Source organism: Solanum stenotomum, chromosome 6 (genome assembly GCF_019186545.1).
Source record: "Solanum stenotomum isolate F172 chromosome 6, ASM1918654v1, whole genome shotgun sequence".
NCBI classification, from domain to species: Eukaryota; Viridiplantae; Streptophyta; class Magnoliopsida; order Solanales; family Solanaceae; genus Solanum; species Solanum stenotomum.
This window is the reverse complement of record NC_064287.1, coordinates 58944380-58961227: the sequence shown is the minus strand read 5'-3', so window position 1 is coordinate 58961227 and position 16848 is coordinate 58944380. Positions and strand designations below refer to the sequence as shown.

Sequence of the window (16848 nt, the reverse complement as noted above, 5' to 3'; positions counted from 1 at the left end):
TCTTGACATTTGGAAATACAATGTTGTCGATGAACAATCTTAGTTGTTCCATGTGTGTGTGGAATGTTGGGTTTGTATCGTTCGTTACTTTGGCTTCCGCTATACTTAGATTGTGTTTGTATAAGATGACGATTATTTATGTGATTTTCACTAGTCTTTGTTGAGTTATCTTGTTTGCTACGTAGGGTAGGTGCTCGTTAAGTGCCAATCACGACCTTCCAGAAGGGCAACTCCCTATTCAAACCAAAAGAAGTACCTCACCTCACTTACGAGGACATTGTTGGAGCTGGGCTCCGCACTATGAGGGTTTGGTTTTTATCTTTCTTAGAGAGGTCCGATCAAATAGGGGATCGGAACATTCCTAGTGTTTTAACTAGTCATTAACAGTCGGCTTAATTAGTACTCGTTCAATGGCTTAATTAGTACTCGTTCGATCGTGACTTTCACAAATTCATTCAGTATCACATTTTAAAAGATCAGTTTCACACCACATTCACAGTGAACTAAATTTAGCAGCTATAAAATAAATAAATAAAATCAATATTTTCAAAACTACAGCAAACACAGCTATTTTAAACAAAACAAAAAATACACAAAACAGAGTAAAACTATTGAAACAAAGTGAATATACACAGTTAATAAATTCAATAGCTTTGCATTTTTTAAATAAATTTTAGCTCAACTTCTCACATCAACCACATAAGACAATATTCAGACATTTTCGACGTTTGGTCATTAAAATTGTGAGTATTTGAAAAAAACTATTTTTTGTTTTCAAAGCGAAAAAATTGGAGTTGTTTTTGAACTTTTGTGAGTAATTTGGAGTGACAAAAGTGAAAAAAATACATTTTTGTTATTTTTCAAATTCCGGAATTAATCCAGGAGTATATCTTTCCACTGATCGAAAAAAGAAGAAGAATATAGTTATTCTTCCATCGGTTAGAAAAAGGAAATGATTTACTATTTTTCCTTTTTAGAAAATCAAAAATTCAATAGAATTCAAGTTGAATTATCGGAATTTTACGATCAAACGTGTTTTCCAATGTTCAACTCCAGAAAAAAGCAAAAATAAATCAGGGGCAAAGCTACGGTAACCAAAAATACGAAAAACACGTAAAACAGAGTAGAAATGTAAGAACAAAGTTGAGTAAACATCGAGAAAGTACATGAAATCAGAGAGAAAAAAAATACAGAGAGATGATGATGAAGAAGAAGAAGATCATTACATCCATTGGAGTGAGGTCGCCAGAGAGTTCGCCGGAGAACGGAAGACAGTAAAGCCGGCGGGGAAAATTTGTTGAGCGGGAGTGTTTTGCTTGTGTGACTTCAAATATATATGATTTGTTTGATGTAATTAGATTACTGAAATAAGGATCAACACACCTAAATATCTCGGGTTAGGTAGATTGTATTAGAAGAAATAATGCATTTATTAACTTTTAAAATTAGTAATTAGTTATACACTCTAATCTCTATTGTGCATTAGTATGAATAAAAACAACTCATCAATAGCTTTTTTTACATCTTTTTTATCAATATTACGAAGTGAGAGGCTGGAGGCAGGAAAAGAGTCGAGTCGATTAGGCTCAACAATCGGAAAAAGCAAAATGAAATCAGAATTTGACTAAAAAAGAAACAAGGCTAAAAATACAATGACCGTTCACCATCTATAAAATAAAAAATCTAAAAATTATTGTTCACTCTATAAATACAAGACAAACTCTGAATATATATGATAAAATGTTTGAACTTGATCTTTTATGTGTTAGATAAGTAAAAAACCAAATCTAACTTAAATTAGAAGTTATAAATACTCATATCTTGTATTTGTGCAAATATTTTATTTATATATTTATGAGCTTATGTTTCGAATAGTGGACAAAATTAACTATAAGCTTAAACTTAATGTATATCAAGATCTTGAACATGTTAATCTTACGGAGATGACATTAGACATAATATACCTAAAGCTAAATTGTCGCAAAGAAAAGCTGCAACGCCACTTGAAATTGATTTCTTTCTCCTTGCTTTAACTTCACGTTACCATAATCATCAACGATGAAAAAAATTATTGCCATAATTTTCACATTTCAGAGTAGACAATAATGAAAAGTGATAGAAAAGTATGTGGTAATTCTAATGGGTGGATGAGAGAATCAATTTATAAAGGTTAATTAAGATTTGATTCGATACATTCACTAAATAATCGATGTACGGATAATCTATTCTTTATTAAATATTAGTATTGCCTTTCATTAATTGGCTATAACAAAATAAGTCTTACATGCTCCCAATTTGACCAATGACCACATAACATCAATATTTTTTTTATGATATAAACATTAATTGCACATAAAATCATTTTCTTCTATAGTGTCCATCATACATATCACTAGTGTGAGATACGGCAGTTATACATAATTTTGTATTATGTACTTCATTCCATACTCTACTATATTAACAACTTATCATACTAGGTTCGTAAGTTTTAAAATATATAACATTACGATCCACAAGGATGCCTTATTGAGACTTATCATATAACATCTCAAAATAAGAATGTGTATATCATTATGAAAATAAAAATTTCATTAATGTATAAGCAGAAATTTGAGCTCAAGGTATCAAAAATATCATAAATGCATTAACTAGAAATACAATCAAGTCTCATTATTTGAACATGTTTTTTTATATGCTTTTGGTTATAAGTCATTTGTTAATAAATCTGCAATCATGAAATTAATCATAATATTCTCAATTTTCCTTCTTTGTTATGAATTTCTTTCTTTAAAATGAAGTACTTCAATCTCGTAGGTTTGATACAACATTTATCGTTCTTAGAGAAAAATATCACTGCAATGTCATCACAATAAATTTTCACCGGCTTAGTAATGATGTTGACTATTCCAAATCTTAAATTCAAGTTCCGCAATAATAATGCATGAATTGTGGATTCAAAACATGGAACAAATTTTGCTTTCATAGTAGATATAGAATGACAAATTGGTTAACACTCTTCCACGATATTGATCCTTCAGCTAATAAGAACAAGTAACCAAATATGGACTTTCTAGTATTAACATATCCAACGAATGTGATGACTTTTAAGTGATTTGATCTAATTCTAAATGCAAACATGTAATCTTCAGTTCCTTTCAAGTACCTCGAGAGCTTATTTGCAGTTTTTAGTGATCAATTTTTGGATTATTTTGATATCTTTCTAGCAATTCGATCACAAAATTAATATTTGATATTGTGCAAGTGTAAACATACATCAAACTTTTAACAATAGAGTAAGGATTTGACTATATATTTTTTTCGCTATATACATTATTCTTTGGTTATACATGAAATCAAATTTGTCTTCCTTATGAATAGGAACAATTCTTGCTGAATAATTGTTCATGTTAAATATCTATAGTACTTTTTAAATTAATTTTTTTTTAGAGATGATTCAAATAATTTTCATAATTCATTAAAATATTTTATCCCTATCACATAAGATGTCTAATCCATATATTTCATTACAATATATATAGAGAAAAAGTCTTTTATTTCATGCAATATGTCTAATCATTAGCAACAAGTAAAGAAATTGTCAACATACACGACAAAATATAAACTTGCTCCCACTGATTTTCTTGATACACACATTGATCAACGACAATCTTTTTAAATTCAAAAGATGTTATGTTATCATTATCGAAATTGAATATTGAAAATATTAAATTGAATATTGAATAATGAACACTCATCCATAATGAACTGTTTGCCATAAATATATGAGTAACATTAATAAATTATTTAAATGTCTTGATTGACCTATGCAACCATGCCAACAAATTCATAATGTTAAGACTTCAAAATAAATATCTAACTTTTATACCTGATTTCTTTAAAAACAAACATGTTTAATATTAAACAAATTATAAATACATTTTGTCAATATATATATTTGGTTATGTAATTATTACCAAATTATTGTATTAAAATTTAATTCATCACTCTAAAAGTTATATCGAATCAATCTTTAAAAGTTTAATATTTACTTTTAATCATCAATTAATTAATCAAATTTTAAAATATCGAATCGAATATCAAAGTTTTATCCTACTTGCCAAAAAATAAAAGGGCAAGACAGCAAATCATTTATTTACCGCCACGCCCGCCAATGTCAATTCGCCGATATTTTTCTCGATTTCCGTGTCCATCCACGAAAATAAAACCCTAATTTCCCCCTCAAATTCCATTTTTTTCCCTCGTCTTTTTCTCTCGGTGGTTTTGAATAAATGGCGGCGGCGGGAGACGGCAGAACGGCGAGTTCCTCAGCCTACGAAGGCGGAGGAGCTGGAGGAAAGTTCCGGAGACGACCGTTCCGTAAGAACCAAACTACTCCTTACGATCGACCACCGACTGCCCTCCGGAACCCTAGTTGGCTCACAAAGCTCGTTGTCGATCCTGCCACGAAGCTCATCACTTCCGGTGCTCGACGGTTCTTTTCTTCGATCTTCCAAAAACGTCTTACCCCTGCTCCGACGCCATTGCCACTACCTCCGATGCCATTACCACCTCCTCCAGGTTCTGATTTACACATTTCTGTATTGGACTATGCTTATTTGAATTGTTTGGAGTTTGCTCTGAATTTGCTGTTTGTTCCGTAGCAGCATTACATTTGTTTAGTCAAAAGTTGTAATTTTCTTTCTTTGGGGAGCTCGATAGAGTGTGATCTATATTAAATAGATTTGTATAATGAATTACAACTAGTTTGGGATGGAGCTATTATAGTACTGGTTGTTAAGTTTGTCTTGTTAAATAACAGAATGCTATTGCATCAAATTTGGTTGATATATCAATGCTTAGAAATGAGGTGATAAGTAGTAGTAGTTGTGTGTCCAGAAAGCAGAATGCTTTTGATGATTTTCATTTAGTCTCAAAGACTCAAAACACAAACTTGGAAAGCTTGTCTTTTTTCAGTTGGTATATCTAGTTGGAAAGCTTGCCTTTTGTCGCCCTTTGATGAATTTAGAAAAATTGCTGTAAAAAAGTTTGTCCTATGCTGCATACACTTTTCTTTATGATCTATTCGTGTGTAAATTGGTGTGTGCTCTGAATTGTTTGTTATTCTGTTGTGTTACATTTGGGTTTTCAAAAAATGTAATTTTCTACTGTGTTAAGTAAGACTAAAGAGATGTCTGCTATCTTCTTTTCCTTAAAAAAGAAAAAGATGTGCTTTCCTAGGTGTGTGTTGGGCCAATAGAGCAAAGTGAAGACAACTGATTCATATACTAACTCCACCTAATTTTGCTCTTAAGTCATTTTCTGACATTTATTAGCTGAACATCTTGCTATGAACTTCATTTGCTTCTTCTTTTTCATTAACTTTTATGTCAGACTTTAGTTAAGACCTGGTTTCCTTTTTCATATAAGCAGAAGCAAGACAAGAATCAAAGGATGTGCAGCAGGAGTCTTGTCTTAAAGTAAGTTTACTATGCATAATTCTTGTGCTCAGAACTTCTGAAATCTGGTGCTTATGTATTTTACTTTTCACGTGTTTTCATCACATGAATTGTCCATCTTCCAAGAAACAACCACTTTTTTTCCTTTCCTTAGGAATATACTTATTTTGATGAACAATTCTTCCTCTTGATGAAGGATCATGCTGGAGCAGTAGTAGCCACTGGACATGAAGTTCGCAATGCTGCATGCAGCTCTGAGGACAGTGCATTCTCAGAGCTTGAGCAACTGTTGAAACAAAAGACATTCAGCAGGTAAGCGTTGTGATAACGTAGCAGTTGTTAGAATTGTGTCTGCTTTATCTCTTATTTCAGGTTTCGGTGGCTCTACATGTTTATCAAATGTAAATTCACTGCCACTGGTACATGCTCTATCAGTGGTTAATACTGTCATTATATTCTGATGTGCATTTTCATATCGATGAACTATAGAAAACTGGAAGCCAGAAATTTGATCTTGCTGTTGCCTCAGACTTTGGGTCAATCGTAAAGGTATTAACAAGCGATGTGTGGTGGGCACTTGTTACAGATTCAAATCCTTCTTGGTTTTGGTTTAAGTGAAGAAGGGTAGATTTGCTGGCCAATTATACAGTTGAATTTCGAAGCTGTAAACAACTCATTTCTTGATCATCAAAAATGTCTTTTTTTACTTGTTATACGTTTTTGTTCCTCGTAAAGTAATCTTTTCTTGTCATAAAAAAATTACTCTTTTCTTAATAACCATGGTGTCCGGGCCAGTTTGCGCGTACCTCGTTTAATTTCATTGTACCTGCTTCCTCCCACCACCACCAACACATGTATTGTGTGAAATCGTCCATCAAGAAGTGAATTGCTATTTTTTCATTTAGATTAAACAATTTCTTTTGAACTCTAATGTAATCTGTCTGAATGTTATGTTCTTGATGTTGGCCTCAATTGAGTTCGTCTGTTTCTGGATGAAGGGTTAGTTAAAGATACGCGCTGGTTTTGTAGCATCCTTTTTTGTCGTAGCCACTACTTTATAGAGCTAACCCCTTGATCATCCTTATTAGGTACTTTTAGTCAATGTATGGGAGACTAACGTTCTTATAGGAACCAATGAAGTTAGAAATCTGGTTCAGTTGAATTGACTTTTCCAGGCAGGACTTACCCAAAAGACGAAGAAGAAGAATTAAATAGTACATTGATATTTGGTTTCAAGGTGACATATGGTGTTTAGTGTTTACTAATATGAGATTTGGTGGGTGCAGAGATGAAATTGACCACTTGACAGAACTTTTGCGCTCCAAAACTGTAGATACCCCTGCTGGGAATGATAAGGGTGCTGTTGCTACCCCTGTCACAAGTTCAAGAGTAAGATGGATGCCTTGTTTGGGTACCCGACATATTAGCTTTGTTGCAAGTATGTAAATATTGGGTCAGTTTCTGACATAAATGTGTTGATGGTTCCAGGCCCCTAAAGGGAATGTTGCATCGGCTGCTGAACTTGCAAAAGCTTACATGGACACTAGGCCATCAAAGGCTAGTGTGAGAGTAGATTCACCAGAGCTAAAAAATGTAGCATATTCCCAAAATTTGCCTATTACATCAGTGACTACAAAGACTGCTGGTCTTATTGGGGTTCGAGTAAATGGATTTACCCCTCCAAGGTCTCGTGGAAGATCTGCAATATACCACATGGCTCGCACACCGTACTCCAGACTTCGTCAAACTGATGGTCAAATGGTGCGTATGCTTTTCTGCGTACTTTAAGTGTTGGAAATTATTTAATTTCTTAGAATTTTTTGTTTAACTTTGGTCCTCTATCAGGCAAGTAGCTCCACACATAATGCTTATAGCGGGCCTTCTTTATCTGAGTCAGTCTTGGAGCATGATGGATATTTTGGCTCTAAACAGGTATTATTTACAAATCACTGTGGTATTGAACTGATTTGCATTCTTTACTTGTATTGCCATCTGTGAGTGAATTTCAGTTTTTTCCTCTTTCAGCCCCTCAAACGGAGAAGTTCTGATCTGGAAGATGATATCGGCTCTGTTGGCCCCATTCGCAGGACTCGACAGAAACCAAATCTCCTGTCACATGGAATTTCACGTCCTAGTCCTGGAGGAGTTGCTTCTGCTGCTGCTGATGTGCCTACAAGGTATGTTCACATCCCTCCCAAGCCCAGTGAGACAGCTGCAAAGATATTGGAGCATCTTGAAAATCTGACCCCAAAGGAGAAGTCATCAGAATCAAGACTAGCTGCAGGGAGTGATAAAACACCCAAGAAATTGTCACCAAACATGCTTCGCGGACAAGCTCTTAAAAGCTTGGAGTCTTTGGATTCTCCCAAGCTGCTACAGAGTGCACAAGACAGCCATAAGTTGGAAAATTGGTCTAAGGTTATTCCAACCAATGGCCATGATTCTAGTTTGCAGAAGCAAGGCAAAATAGAACAACATCGGCAAAATGAATCTATTAACAGGCCAACTGTTGTAGCAAAGAATAATGAAAAGAATTCATTTGAAGATGCTCAACATGCTCAACCAGGTGTGGAAACAGCTGATTCACTGGATAAGAAGTCTTCAGTTCCACCTCAGAAGAAGCATGCTTTTAGGATGAGTGCACTTGAGGTTCATTCCCTTTTTTTCAACTTATTTGTGGTCTTTGACTATCTTTACTAGCTTTGAATTGGAGTCCTACTGTGTTACAACAAATTTGGGCCTTGTCAGTGCATCTTCTGGATACTTGCGAACATCTTGCTCTTTTGTATTGCACTTTTCAGACAATTTGTGGCTGTGCAATGGTGATTTCTCTTTAGACCGATTCCTTCTATTTCATTTGTGGTGGTGCAATGATGATTTCTATGTAGACCAATTCCTTATTAGTGTTCTCTTTCATTGTCACTGACATGTTATATAAGTCTAATTAACATCTTACCTTCTTTGCAATCAAATATAGTCGCATAAAATAAAATGAAGGGAATACTAGTGCTTCATGACCATTACCCATCTAAATTTTGGACTATTTACTTTTTTAGTTTTATTCATCGGTGTCTTTGTCAAGATTCTTTTGTAAGTTTGGGGAGTTGCTGACAATAACCAATTTAGTTCATAGTCATTTTGTTTAACTGTTATTCTCGTCTTCACAGGACTCGTTTGAGATGGATGAGGATATAAACTTTGACAAGTCTGCCTCTCAATTGGCTGAAGGAAGAGATAAGATGGGTATATCTGGTGCTGAAAAGAAGTCTCTGTCTACTGATGAAGCCCTGAACAAACCTGCTGCTCTTTCTGAAACAAATGCTAACCTGGGGATTTTGAACAAAAGAAAGGATATGAAGGTTCCTGATGCTGCTCTTATCAGCGTCAGCAGCCCCAGTTTCCTGCCCAGTTCTGATCCCCTGTCACCGGAGGTTGTCCCACCATCATTTGGGTCAAACAAATCAAAGGAGTCGAGTGGTGACAAGGTCCCAGCTCTTCTATTTTCATCATCATTCCCTCTCTCAGGGTTAAAACCAGAAGGCTCAAGCAGGTTAGTTCCTACTTTATCAAATTCCAAGGATATGTTTTTAATTGTTATTACTTTTGTCACCATGTTCTACAATGCATTTGTCTAATGATAATGATAGCAGATACAAAGCTAGCAAGTCTAGAATTGTCATGATAGTTTTTGTTTTGTTCTTTTAACCGTCAAAATGTAGGCACTTGGGGTTCCAGATATTTTGCACAATGTGAACATCTTAAGCTCTTGTGACTTGCACTCCACCACACTCTAGAAATTCTTTTTGATGTGATTGATTAAAACCTAGGAGAAAGTAACACAAAAGTAGTTACTGTCAGAAGAAATCTTGTGATATTTTTGTTTTGTTCTTTTAACCTTCAAAATTGTAGACACTTGGGGTTCCACGTATCTTGCTGTGTAAAATCTTAAGCTCTTCTTACTAACACTCCCCTCCACTCTAGAGATTCTTTTGATGCGATTGATGAAAACCTAGGAGAAACTAAATATTACTGGTAATTACTGTCAAGTATGACCGTTAGATTGCAAGGTCTATCACTTGTTAAAAGAAGTCTAGTAGTTGAATTTTATTTGTTGAGGAGTGGCAAAGAAGACTTTAAGCTGAGAACAAATAATGAAGAACTTGAAGATGCTATTCAGCCTTCTGTAGAAAAATTAAGTGAAGGAAATTAGTGTGAAGTCCTTTTGAGTTTTATGCACCCTTCTGGTACTAATTGAAGGCAGTTATCAAATTTTTCCTCTTTATCTGCAGTTTATCCAACCCTGCTTTTGGCCTGGCTGGTGCTTCATCGGAGCTCCTTGAGTCAGATAACTCACAGAAGGATGGGAAAAGCAATGGGAAATTAGAACCTTTATCATCTGGTTTATCACCTTCAGTTTTATTTGCTGCTCCATCAAGCACTTCTAGCTTCAGTAATGGACAGTTCACACCTAGTCCTGCTATCTCAGCCACTTCTCTCTTGGCATCAAGTAATTCCCCCAAGGATGTTCAATCTTACAGTTCAAGTGAGGTTGCCCATTCCACAAGCATTTCAGCTGCTGTTGGTGGTGGTCTGTTTGGTTTTGCTGCAGCATCTTCAGTATCAACTGAACCTCTTATCAAATCTGGTCCCTCTGAAGTTCCACCAATGGTGTCAACGCTATCAACAGCTTCCACTGCAGACGATGCAGACCTGAAAACCAAAGCAGCTAATTCTGACAACTTGAGTAGCAATTCACCTTTTGCGGGCTCATCATTTGCATCTACAAGTCCTGGAAATAGTATTTTTGGTTTTAGTTCATCAGGAATGTCCACAGTTACTACAGCTAGTGTCCAGTCTCAGAGTTCTGTTTTCAGCACTGGAGCTCAGTCACTTGTTAGTGCACAAACTTCTCTCACTGGATCAGACAATACCAGAGTCACACAGAGTGTTCCTGCTCATTTTGGATCATCTACTACATCACCAGAAGTGGGCAATTCCGGAATGACATCTTTCTCCTCTGTCGGTTCTGCTTCAAGTAATACTGGTATAGTTTCTGCTGCTGCTTCAGATAGCAACCCCGTTGGCTCCAGCGCTGCTGCTTTTGGAAATTTTAGTTTTGGGGCAAGTTCTTCAACCTCATCTACGATGAGCAGTTCAGTCGGACCTAGCAGTGGGACAACTCAGCTGGCGTTCACTTTTGGTGCTAGTCCGGCAGTTCATGCAGCCACCGCTGCACTTGCCACTTCCAGCAATGCTACTTCTGCTATATTTAGTTTTGGTAATAAATCTTCATCTTCCTCGGCAAATGCCGTCGACACCTCTACCCGCCCTAGTCCTAGCACATTTAATTTTGGTGGTAGTTCTTCAGCTTCCTCATTGAACAATGTCAGCATGTCTAATAGTGCTGCTCCTGGAATATTTAGTTTTGGTGGTGGTTCTTCAGCTTCTTCAACCAATACTGTCAGCACCTCCACCAATGCTACTCCTGGCGTGTTTAGTTTTGGTGGCAACTCTTCGGCTTGCTCAACAAATACTGTCAGCATCTCTACCAGTGCTACCGCTGGCATATTTAATTTTGGTGCTAGTTCTTCCGTTCTGTCAACAAATACTGTCAGCACCTCCACTAGTGCTGCCCCCAGCGTATTTAGTTTTGGTGCTAGCTCTTCAGTTTCGTCAACAAATGCTGTCAATGCCACCAGCACAGTCAGTCCTAGTCCATTTGCTTTTGGTGCCAGTTCTGCCTCTCCACAAACTTCCAGTGCTGCTGGAATTTTAGGTTCCAATTGGCAGGCCCCTAAGTCTCCTGTCTTTAGTTCCCCATTTAGTTCTGCTACCCCTACTGGGTTTGCATTTGGAGCATCTTCATCATCTTTTACTCCTCCAGCCACCACTGCTGCGGTCTTTGGATCAGCACCCAGTACTCCTAGTGGACCAGCCTTTCCATTTGGTTCAACTTCTTTGACAAATCCGTCTACGCAGGCCATATTTGGGAACTCTACTTCTCCTTTTACTGCATCCCCTGGAAATAATAACCAGATGAGCATGGAAGACAGCATGGCCGAGGACACTATGCATGCATCTTCCCCTGCTGTTGCTTTTGGTCAACCTTCTGTCTCGCCCTCTCCTGGTGGTTTCATGTTTGGTTCAACACCTAATCCATTCCAATTTGGTGGCCAGCAGAATCAGGCAGCTGCTGCTGCTGTTCAGAATCCATCTCCATTTGCAGCATCAGGCAGTTTAGGTGCTGGAGGGAGTTTCTCATTGGGTAGCAATGGTCCTGACAAATCAGGTCGAAAGATTGTCAAAGTTAATAGAAATAAGAACAGAAGGAAGTGAAGCAGTTGGCAACAACATTGGATCCTTACGATGATATATCAGCAGCCATGGTTTATGGGTTTGCGCTATTCTCTTTTTTCTTTTTTTTAAATCTTGCGCTTTGTAGATCTGCATCTCCAGGAAGTGAAGATCTTGTAATCCTATCGTCTTTTTTGGCATAAAGTGTCACAATTTTGGGCAACATTTCTTGGTAAAGTGGTTGTAGTTGTATCAGTAGGGGGCTGTAAGAGAGCCTGGTTAGCCTTTGTTTTTTCTTTCTATAAATTCGTTTTCTGTACTTGTGACATAATAAGGAAATGTTTGTTTCTCTAAGTATTTCTCTTTCTATCGAGGACTTATTTTCGAGATGAAAAACATATTCCTGAATCAATATTGCAGATTAACGTTGTGTAATTTCTTCTCACCAGTTTAAATTTTGATGCTCAGAGCTACCTGGACGTGGTGCACACTACCCGATGGATGGTGCATGGAGCTACTCAATAGCAAGTACCTAATAGAATAATCGGGACATTTGGCAGGAGATTCTGTTTGGACAAATATTTTACTCCATTGAATACTATATTTGCCAGATCATTTATTTAAATTACTCTTTCAAGAAAAGCAAACTTATTTGGAAATAGAAAATATGTGATCCTTAAACCAATATTTAAGAAATGAACATATATTCTTTGAATCTAAATGCATGCAACAACTAATCGATTAAGAATTGCTTAGCAGTTAGTACTAGGCACATATACTCAGCCTTTGATTACAAGTTATTTGAAACAATATCTAATGGAACACGTATTAGAAACAACCTATCTACCCTACAAAGGTAGGGATAAGGTTCGTGTATATCTTACCATCTTAGACTCGACTTGTGGGAATACATTGGATATGCTGTAGTTGTTGTTTGAAGAAAGTCAGTTCAGAGTTTTTAGAACCTACCCATATTTCCAAATTATTGAGTCGTTAAAAAAAATTAGATTATAACTCGATTTGCAAAAACTATTATCAATTGAGACATTCAAAATTAGATGTTAGTTCAAACGACAAGTGCAACAAGAATGCAGTTTTTTTTCTTATATTTTAAAAAAATCATTGCTACCCATAATTAAGCGATAAATTTAGACTAAAAAAATACTTATTATTAACTGTAGTTAAGTGCTTAATTAAATTTTATATAAAGACAAATGTAATGCATTTATTTGTTTGGTGTAAGCATCGAGATTAATTCGGATAATATTTTTCCGCAATATTGTGCTTGCTTGAGATAAAATTCTGTACATATGTTCATACGGTTCTATAAACAAGAAATAAATCATTAAGATTGAAGAAAATGAAAGATTTTGGATTGTGCAAAATTCCCTTTTGTAGGACTTCATCAATATATACCAATTAAGCAACCTAACATGTACAACTTACAATAATATATGTGGATCATTTACATACCAGAATAAGAAAAGAAAAAAGGCCAAAAAGAGAAAAAAAAAAGAAGAGAAAAACAAGAGTAGGAAAAAAACACCAAATATGGTAATGGACTTGTTAAAAGAAAAGAAAAAAAAGAATGGTGATGGACTCAACTTGAAAAATACTTACTCACACTTGATATTTACATTATACCATGTTTGTGTGATGGCCATGGTTAAATAATAATAACTTAATGTGCAAAACATCTATGTTGATTGGATGACCCCGGAGAAATGTTGTCACACTCGTATCAGATTGTTCAAAAATTACATCGATTTTGAAGAATCTGATACACATCCACATCAGGTGCGAGTAAATCTTTTCCCTCATCAACTTTGCCTTGTTGTTGCCAAAGGAACCACCTCAGCCAAAGGAGTAGGTAAAGGAGATGGAAAAGGAGAACTTCTACAATTTGGACAAGTAGGGTGAAGTCTAAGCCAAGGGTCAATACATTTGACATGAAAAATATGGTGACAATCAGGCAAAAGTCTAAGTTTATCATTGTCTTTATAATCAACCAAACAAATTGAACAACCAGAAGAAATTAAAAAATCCCTTTTGTTGTGACTCTTAGCTTGTGAATAAAGTAATTTTGGATAATTTCTCAAAGTTGTTTCATCAAGACCTTGTTGAATGAAAATCAATTGATTTTCAACTATAGTTGTGTTGGTTGTGGTGTTGTTGACAATATTATGTGAAGAGGAATTATTGGTACTTGATCTTTTTCCAATATATAAGTAAGAAGAATAGGTGATGAGTATAAGTATAACAAGGATCAAAAGGGAAAATCCAATGCCATATCCATAATTTTCGAAGTTTTTTTCACCAATGTAATGATCTTGAGTATCTTCAATGCCATCTCCTATTGTGTTGTTCATGATGAGAGACGAGTGTCCTTGAAGAGAAAATCGTGATGAAAAAGATACGAGGTTCTTGAAATTTAGAGAAACTTTGAATCTTTGTATGTGTGTGTGTTGAGGTGGAAAATTATGGAGGAAAAATTGGACTTTTTTGGAGTTTAAGGAAAGGGAGAAATGTGTAGCTATTGAATGTTTTATAGATACTATATAGTATATGAATGTAAGAGAACCTTTTATGTCATGAAGGATTAAGCAACATAAAAAGAGTGTTGTTTAGGCAAAAAAGGTTCTTTTTTTTCTTTTTTGTTCTTTTAAACTTTTATTGGTGTGGTGGAAAGGTTTTTTTTTGTTTGGGGGTGGGTGGGTTGGGTTAGGTGGGTGAGAGGGATGGAACATAGGATAACATAAAAAAAAGGGGCTAATTGCACTTTTGATCCTCTAATTATTAGTAAGTTTTGATTTTGATCCTTTGTGATATTTTACTAAGCATATTTAATTTGGATTAATCAAAATGTGTTATTAGTCCTTCTAAATAGGGAATTACTTATAGTTAGATTGTTAGAACTATATTACCTTCTAATATGTGATAACAATACAAATTTAACATAAGGAATGAGTAATTAAATGATATAACAGTTCATATTTCGTTAAATATAAGAATATTCACAAATTGAAGGATAACAAACACATACTACAATCAATTCAATGTTAAATATATTTTATCAGGTATCACAAAAATTAAAATCAAAATTCATTATTATATTTCAAGAATTAAAAATACAAATTTCCCCAAAATAACTAAAATAACAAAGAGACAAAAATTACAATGATAACATTAAATTCTTCATGCTACCAATCTCAAGCATGCAATTTATTCATGTCGTACTTATCATCAATTTATTTTCAACAAGAAAACAATAAACAAAATTCCAAAGACAAAAAAAGGAAAAAAAAACATATTATGAATTGAATTAGCTAGCATGGTCCAAATTTTTGCAATTTGCATGTTCATAATCTTCGAACTCTTCAGAAATATCGTTAGACATGTTCGCGCTTCCAAAAATTACGTAGTTTTTGAAATATTCAACACGAATACGATAATATTTTTGAAGAGTCTGAACAATAGTGCGACTTATGAAGAAGATCTCTTTGGAAGATTGAGAGAAGAAATGATAGAGGAAATAGCAGAGGAAATAGATCCAAGAAGAAGCACACTAGCAGAAGCATTTGCTATGTTGATAAAATTTTGTATATTTTGGGTAGTCTCATCATTGTCCTTAATTCTGTTATATTCCACTGTCAATCCTAATCCACCAGCAGCACCAGTAGCCAATAGGAATAAAATTATCTGCAAAATAATATATCTGAATTATCACTTTTCACGAGTTTCACATTATAACTATCAGTAATCAGTTGTTTTTTGTTCCTATCTGAACTATCACTGTCTATGTATTAAAACACACCTCAACTACTTAGTACTTGAATTGATAGTTGAGAAATGTGTTTTAATATAAAGTGCACGGTCAAAAACACAGCTAAAATATTTTTAGTTTTACGATTTTCATACCTGCACTATTAGGTGTGCAAATTTTCTATTTGAACTTTCACAAACTATTTATCAAAACACAGTTCAATTATCAATTATTCCTAAACAATGGTGATATTTCAAGTAGAAAAAGGAAACAATAGATAGTTGGAGTGTGTTTCGATAAATAATTGATAATAATTTAGGTAGGAAACTTAGACACCTCGAAACATTGGGATAAAGTGTGTTTTTTCAATTTTCCACCGAGTGTTTGATAGCCCTATTGAGACCCCAATTAATTCAAACTCGAACCACATTAAGGTCTATTAAAACGAAAAAACACATTACTAAAAAATTGTCACTACCAGAGCTTAAACCCGAGATCATTGATAATTATTTCAAAACCTTGTCATCATTGATTTACATACCTTATCACCATAGAATTCAAAATAAGCAAGACCACCATCAATGGGACTTCCAGATTTCACATGGAAAAATATTAACACAATTAGTAACGATGTGTAGGCCATTCCAATCACATCTGCAGCTATCATATAACTGCATCCAAAAAATAAAAATAATTAGGATAAGTAAAAAAAGCATATACACATTCATTTAATCAAGTCCTCTAATGCGCGACTCTGAATTTAGTCAGGCTCCGATGTGCGATGAAAAATCAATAAAATATATACACATTCATTTATAGGAGTAATTCACCGTAAAACAAACTAGGGACCTGGGTGAAGATGAGGTGTGCTAGAGGGTGGTGGGGACACAAGCAAGTTGAAATGTCACTTGTGGAATCTATTTTCCATACTTCCACTAGAGAAGTCATTTTCCTCATTTTCAAAAAACTCGTTTTCTTACCGAACAAGAGAATATTGGAAAATACTTTCGTTCGTACCGAACACACACAAAGTGATGAAGTGTATTGTAAAGGGAAAAAGTAGTTTTACCGGTAAACATGAATGTCAGTGGAATCAACCTTGATTGGTAAACCATAAATGTTAAATGTATCAAAACTATTAGTAGCCATGACAATCAATGACACCAACAAGCAGCTAAATGTTATGAGTCTCATCACTAGAGATCCCACTAGTGGTTTCAAGCCAATCATTAGTGAAGAAAATGTAGTACTAGTTGATGATGTTTGGTTTTGGTTCATTGTTGTTGTTGTTGATGATGATGGTGTTTGGTTTTGGTCCATTTGGTTTATCTTGTA

General features: G+C 35.0%; 4 protein-coding genes across 8 annotated transcripts in view; 2 read left to right on the top strand and 2 right to left on the bottom strand.

The window, feature by feature from the left end:
* The window catches only part of LOC125866874 (copper transport protein ATX1-like), a 230852-nt gene that overhangs the window by 114270 nt on the left and 99734 nt on the right, over nucleotides 1–16848 (top strand). The window lies entirely within an intron of this gene.
* On the top strand, nucleotides 4221–12154 carry LOC125866852 (nuclear pore complex protein NUP1-like). 2 transcript variants are annotated; one of them, XM_049547221.1, is made up of 9 exons: nucleotides 4221–4578; nucleotides 5431–5477; nucleotides 5653–5768; nucleotides 6743–6845; nucleotides 6945–7217; nucleotides 7302–7388; nucleotides 7482–8105; nucleotides 8624–9006; nucleotides 9746–12153. In XM_049547221.1, the coding sequence occupies exons 1-9, from the start codon at nucleotides 4290–4292 to the stop codon at nucleotides 11790–11792; spliced, it is 3969 nt and encodes a 1322-aa protein (XP_049403178.1). In that variant the 5' UTR covers nucleotides 4221–4289; the 3' UTR covers nucleotides 11793–12153. The 2 variants fall into 2 exon arrangements, with proteins under 2 accessions (XP_049403178.1, XP_049403179.1); XM_049547222.1 differs by lacking the exons at nucleotides 4221–4578; nucleotides 5431–5477; nucleotides 5653–5768; nucleotides 6743–6845 and having other exon boundaries at nucleotides 6979–7217; nucleotides 7466–8105; nucleotides 9746–12154.
* LOC125866868 (RING-H2 finger protein ATL70-like) lies at nucleotides 13567–14220 on the bottom strand. The gene has a single exon (XM_049547242.1). The coding sequence runs from the start codon at nucleotides 14117–14119 to the stop codon at nucleotides 13571–13573; it is 549 nt and encodes a 182-aa protein (XP_049403199.1). The 5' UTR covers nucleotides 14120–14220; the 3' UTR covers nucleotides 13567–13570.
* On the bottom strand, nucleotides 15234–16662 carry LOC125868991 (CASP-like protein PIMP1). The gene is made up of 3 exons (XM_049549545.1): nucleotides 16583–16662; nucleotides 16055–16184; nucleotides 15234–15449 (listed from the first exon to the last, which is right to left on the bottom strand). The coding sequence occupies exons 1-3, from the start codon at nucleotides 16660–16662 to the stop codon at nucleotides 15234–15236; spliced, it is 426 nt and encodes a 141-aa protein (XP_049405502.1).

Bases quoted from the DNA above. Each gene is read 5' to 3' on its own strand.
- LOC125866852 (XM_049547221.1), top strand. From the start codon at position 4,290: ATGGCGGCGGCGGGAGACGGCAGAACGGCGAGTTCCTCAGCCTACGAA. The intron at 7,218-7,301 runs GTGCGTATGCTT...GTCCTCTATCAG, and splicing joins GTCAAACTGATGGTCAAATG to GCAAGTAGCTCCACACATAA. The intron at 9,007-9,745 runs GTTAGTTCCTAC...CTTTATCTGCAG, and splicing joins AAACCAGAAGGCTCAAGCAG to TTTATCCAACCCTGCTTTTG.
- LOC125866868 (XM_049547242.1), bottom strand. From the start codon at position 14,119: ATGAACAACACAATAGGAGATGGCATTGAAGATACTCAAGATCATTAC.
- LOC125868991 (XM_049549545.1), bottom strand. From the start codon at position 16,662: ATGGCTACTAATAGTTTTGATACATTTAACATTTATGGTTTACCAATC. The intron at 16,185-16,582 runs GTAAAACTACTT...TTTTGGATGCAG, and splicing joins ACTGACATTCATGTTTACCG to TTATATGATAGCTGCAGATG. The intron at 15,450-16,054 runs GTATGTAAATCA...ATTATTTTGCAG, and splicing joins TTGAATTCTATGGTGATAAG to ATAATTTTATTCCTATTGGC.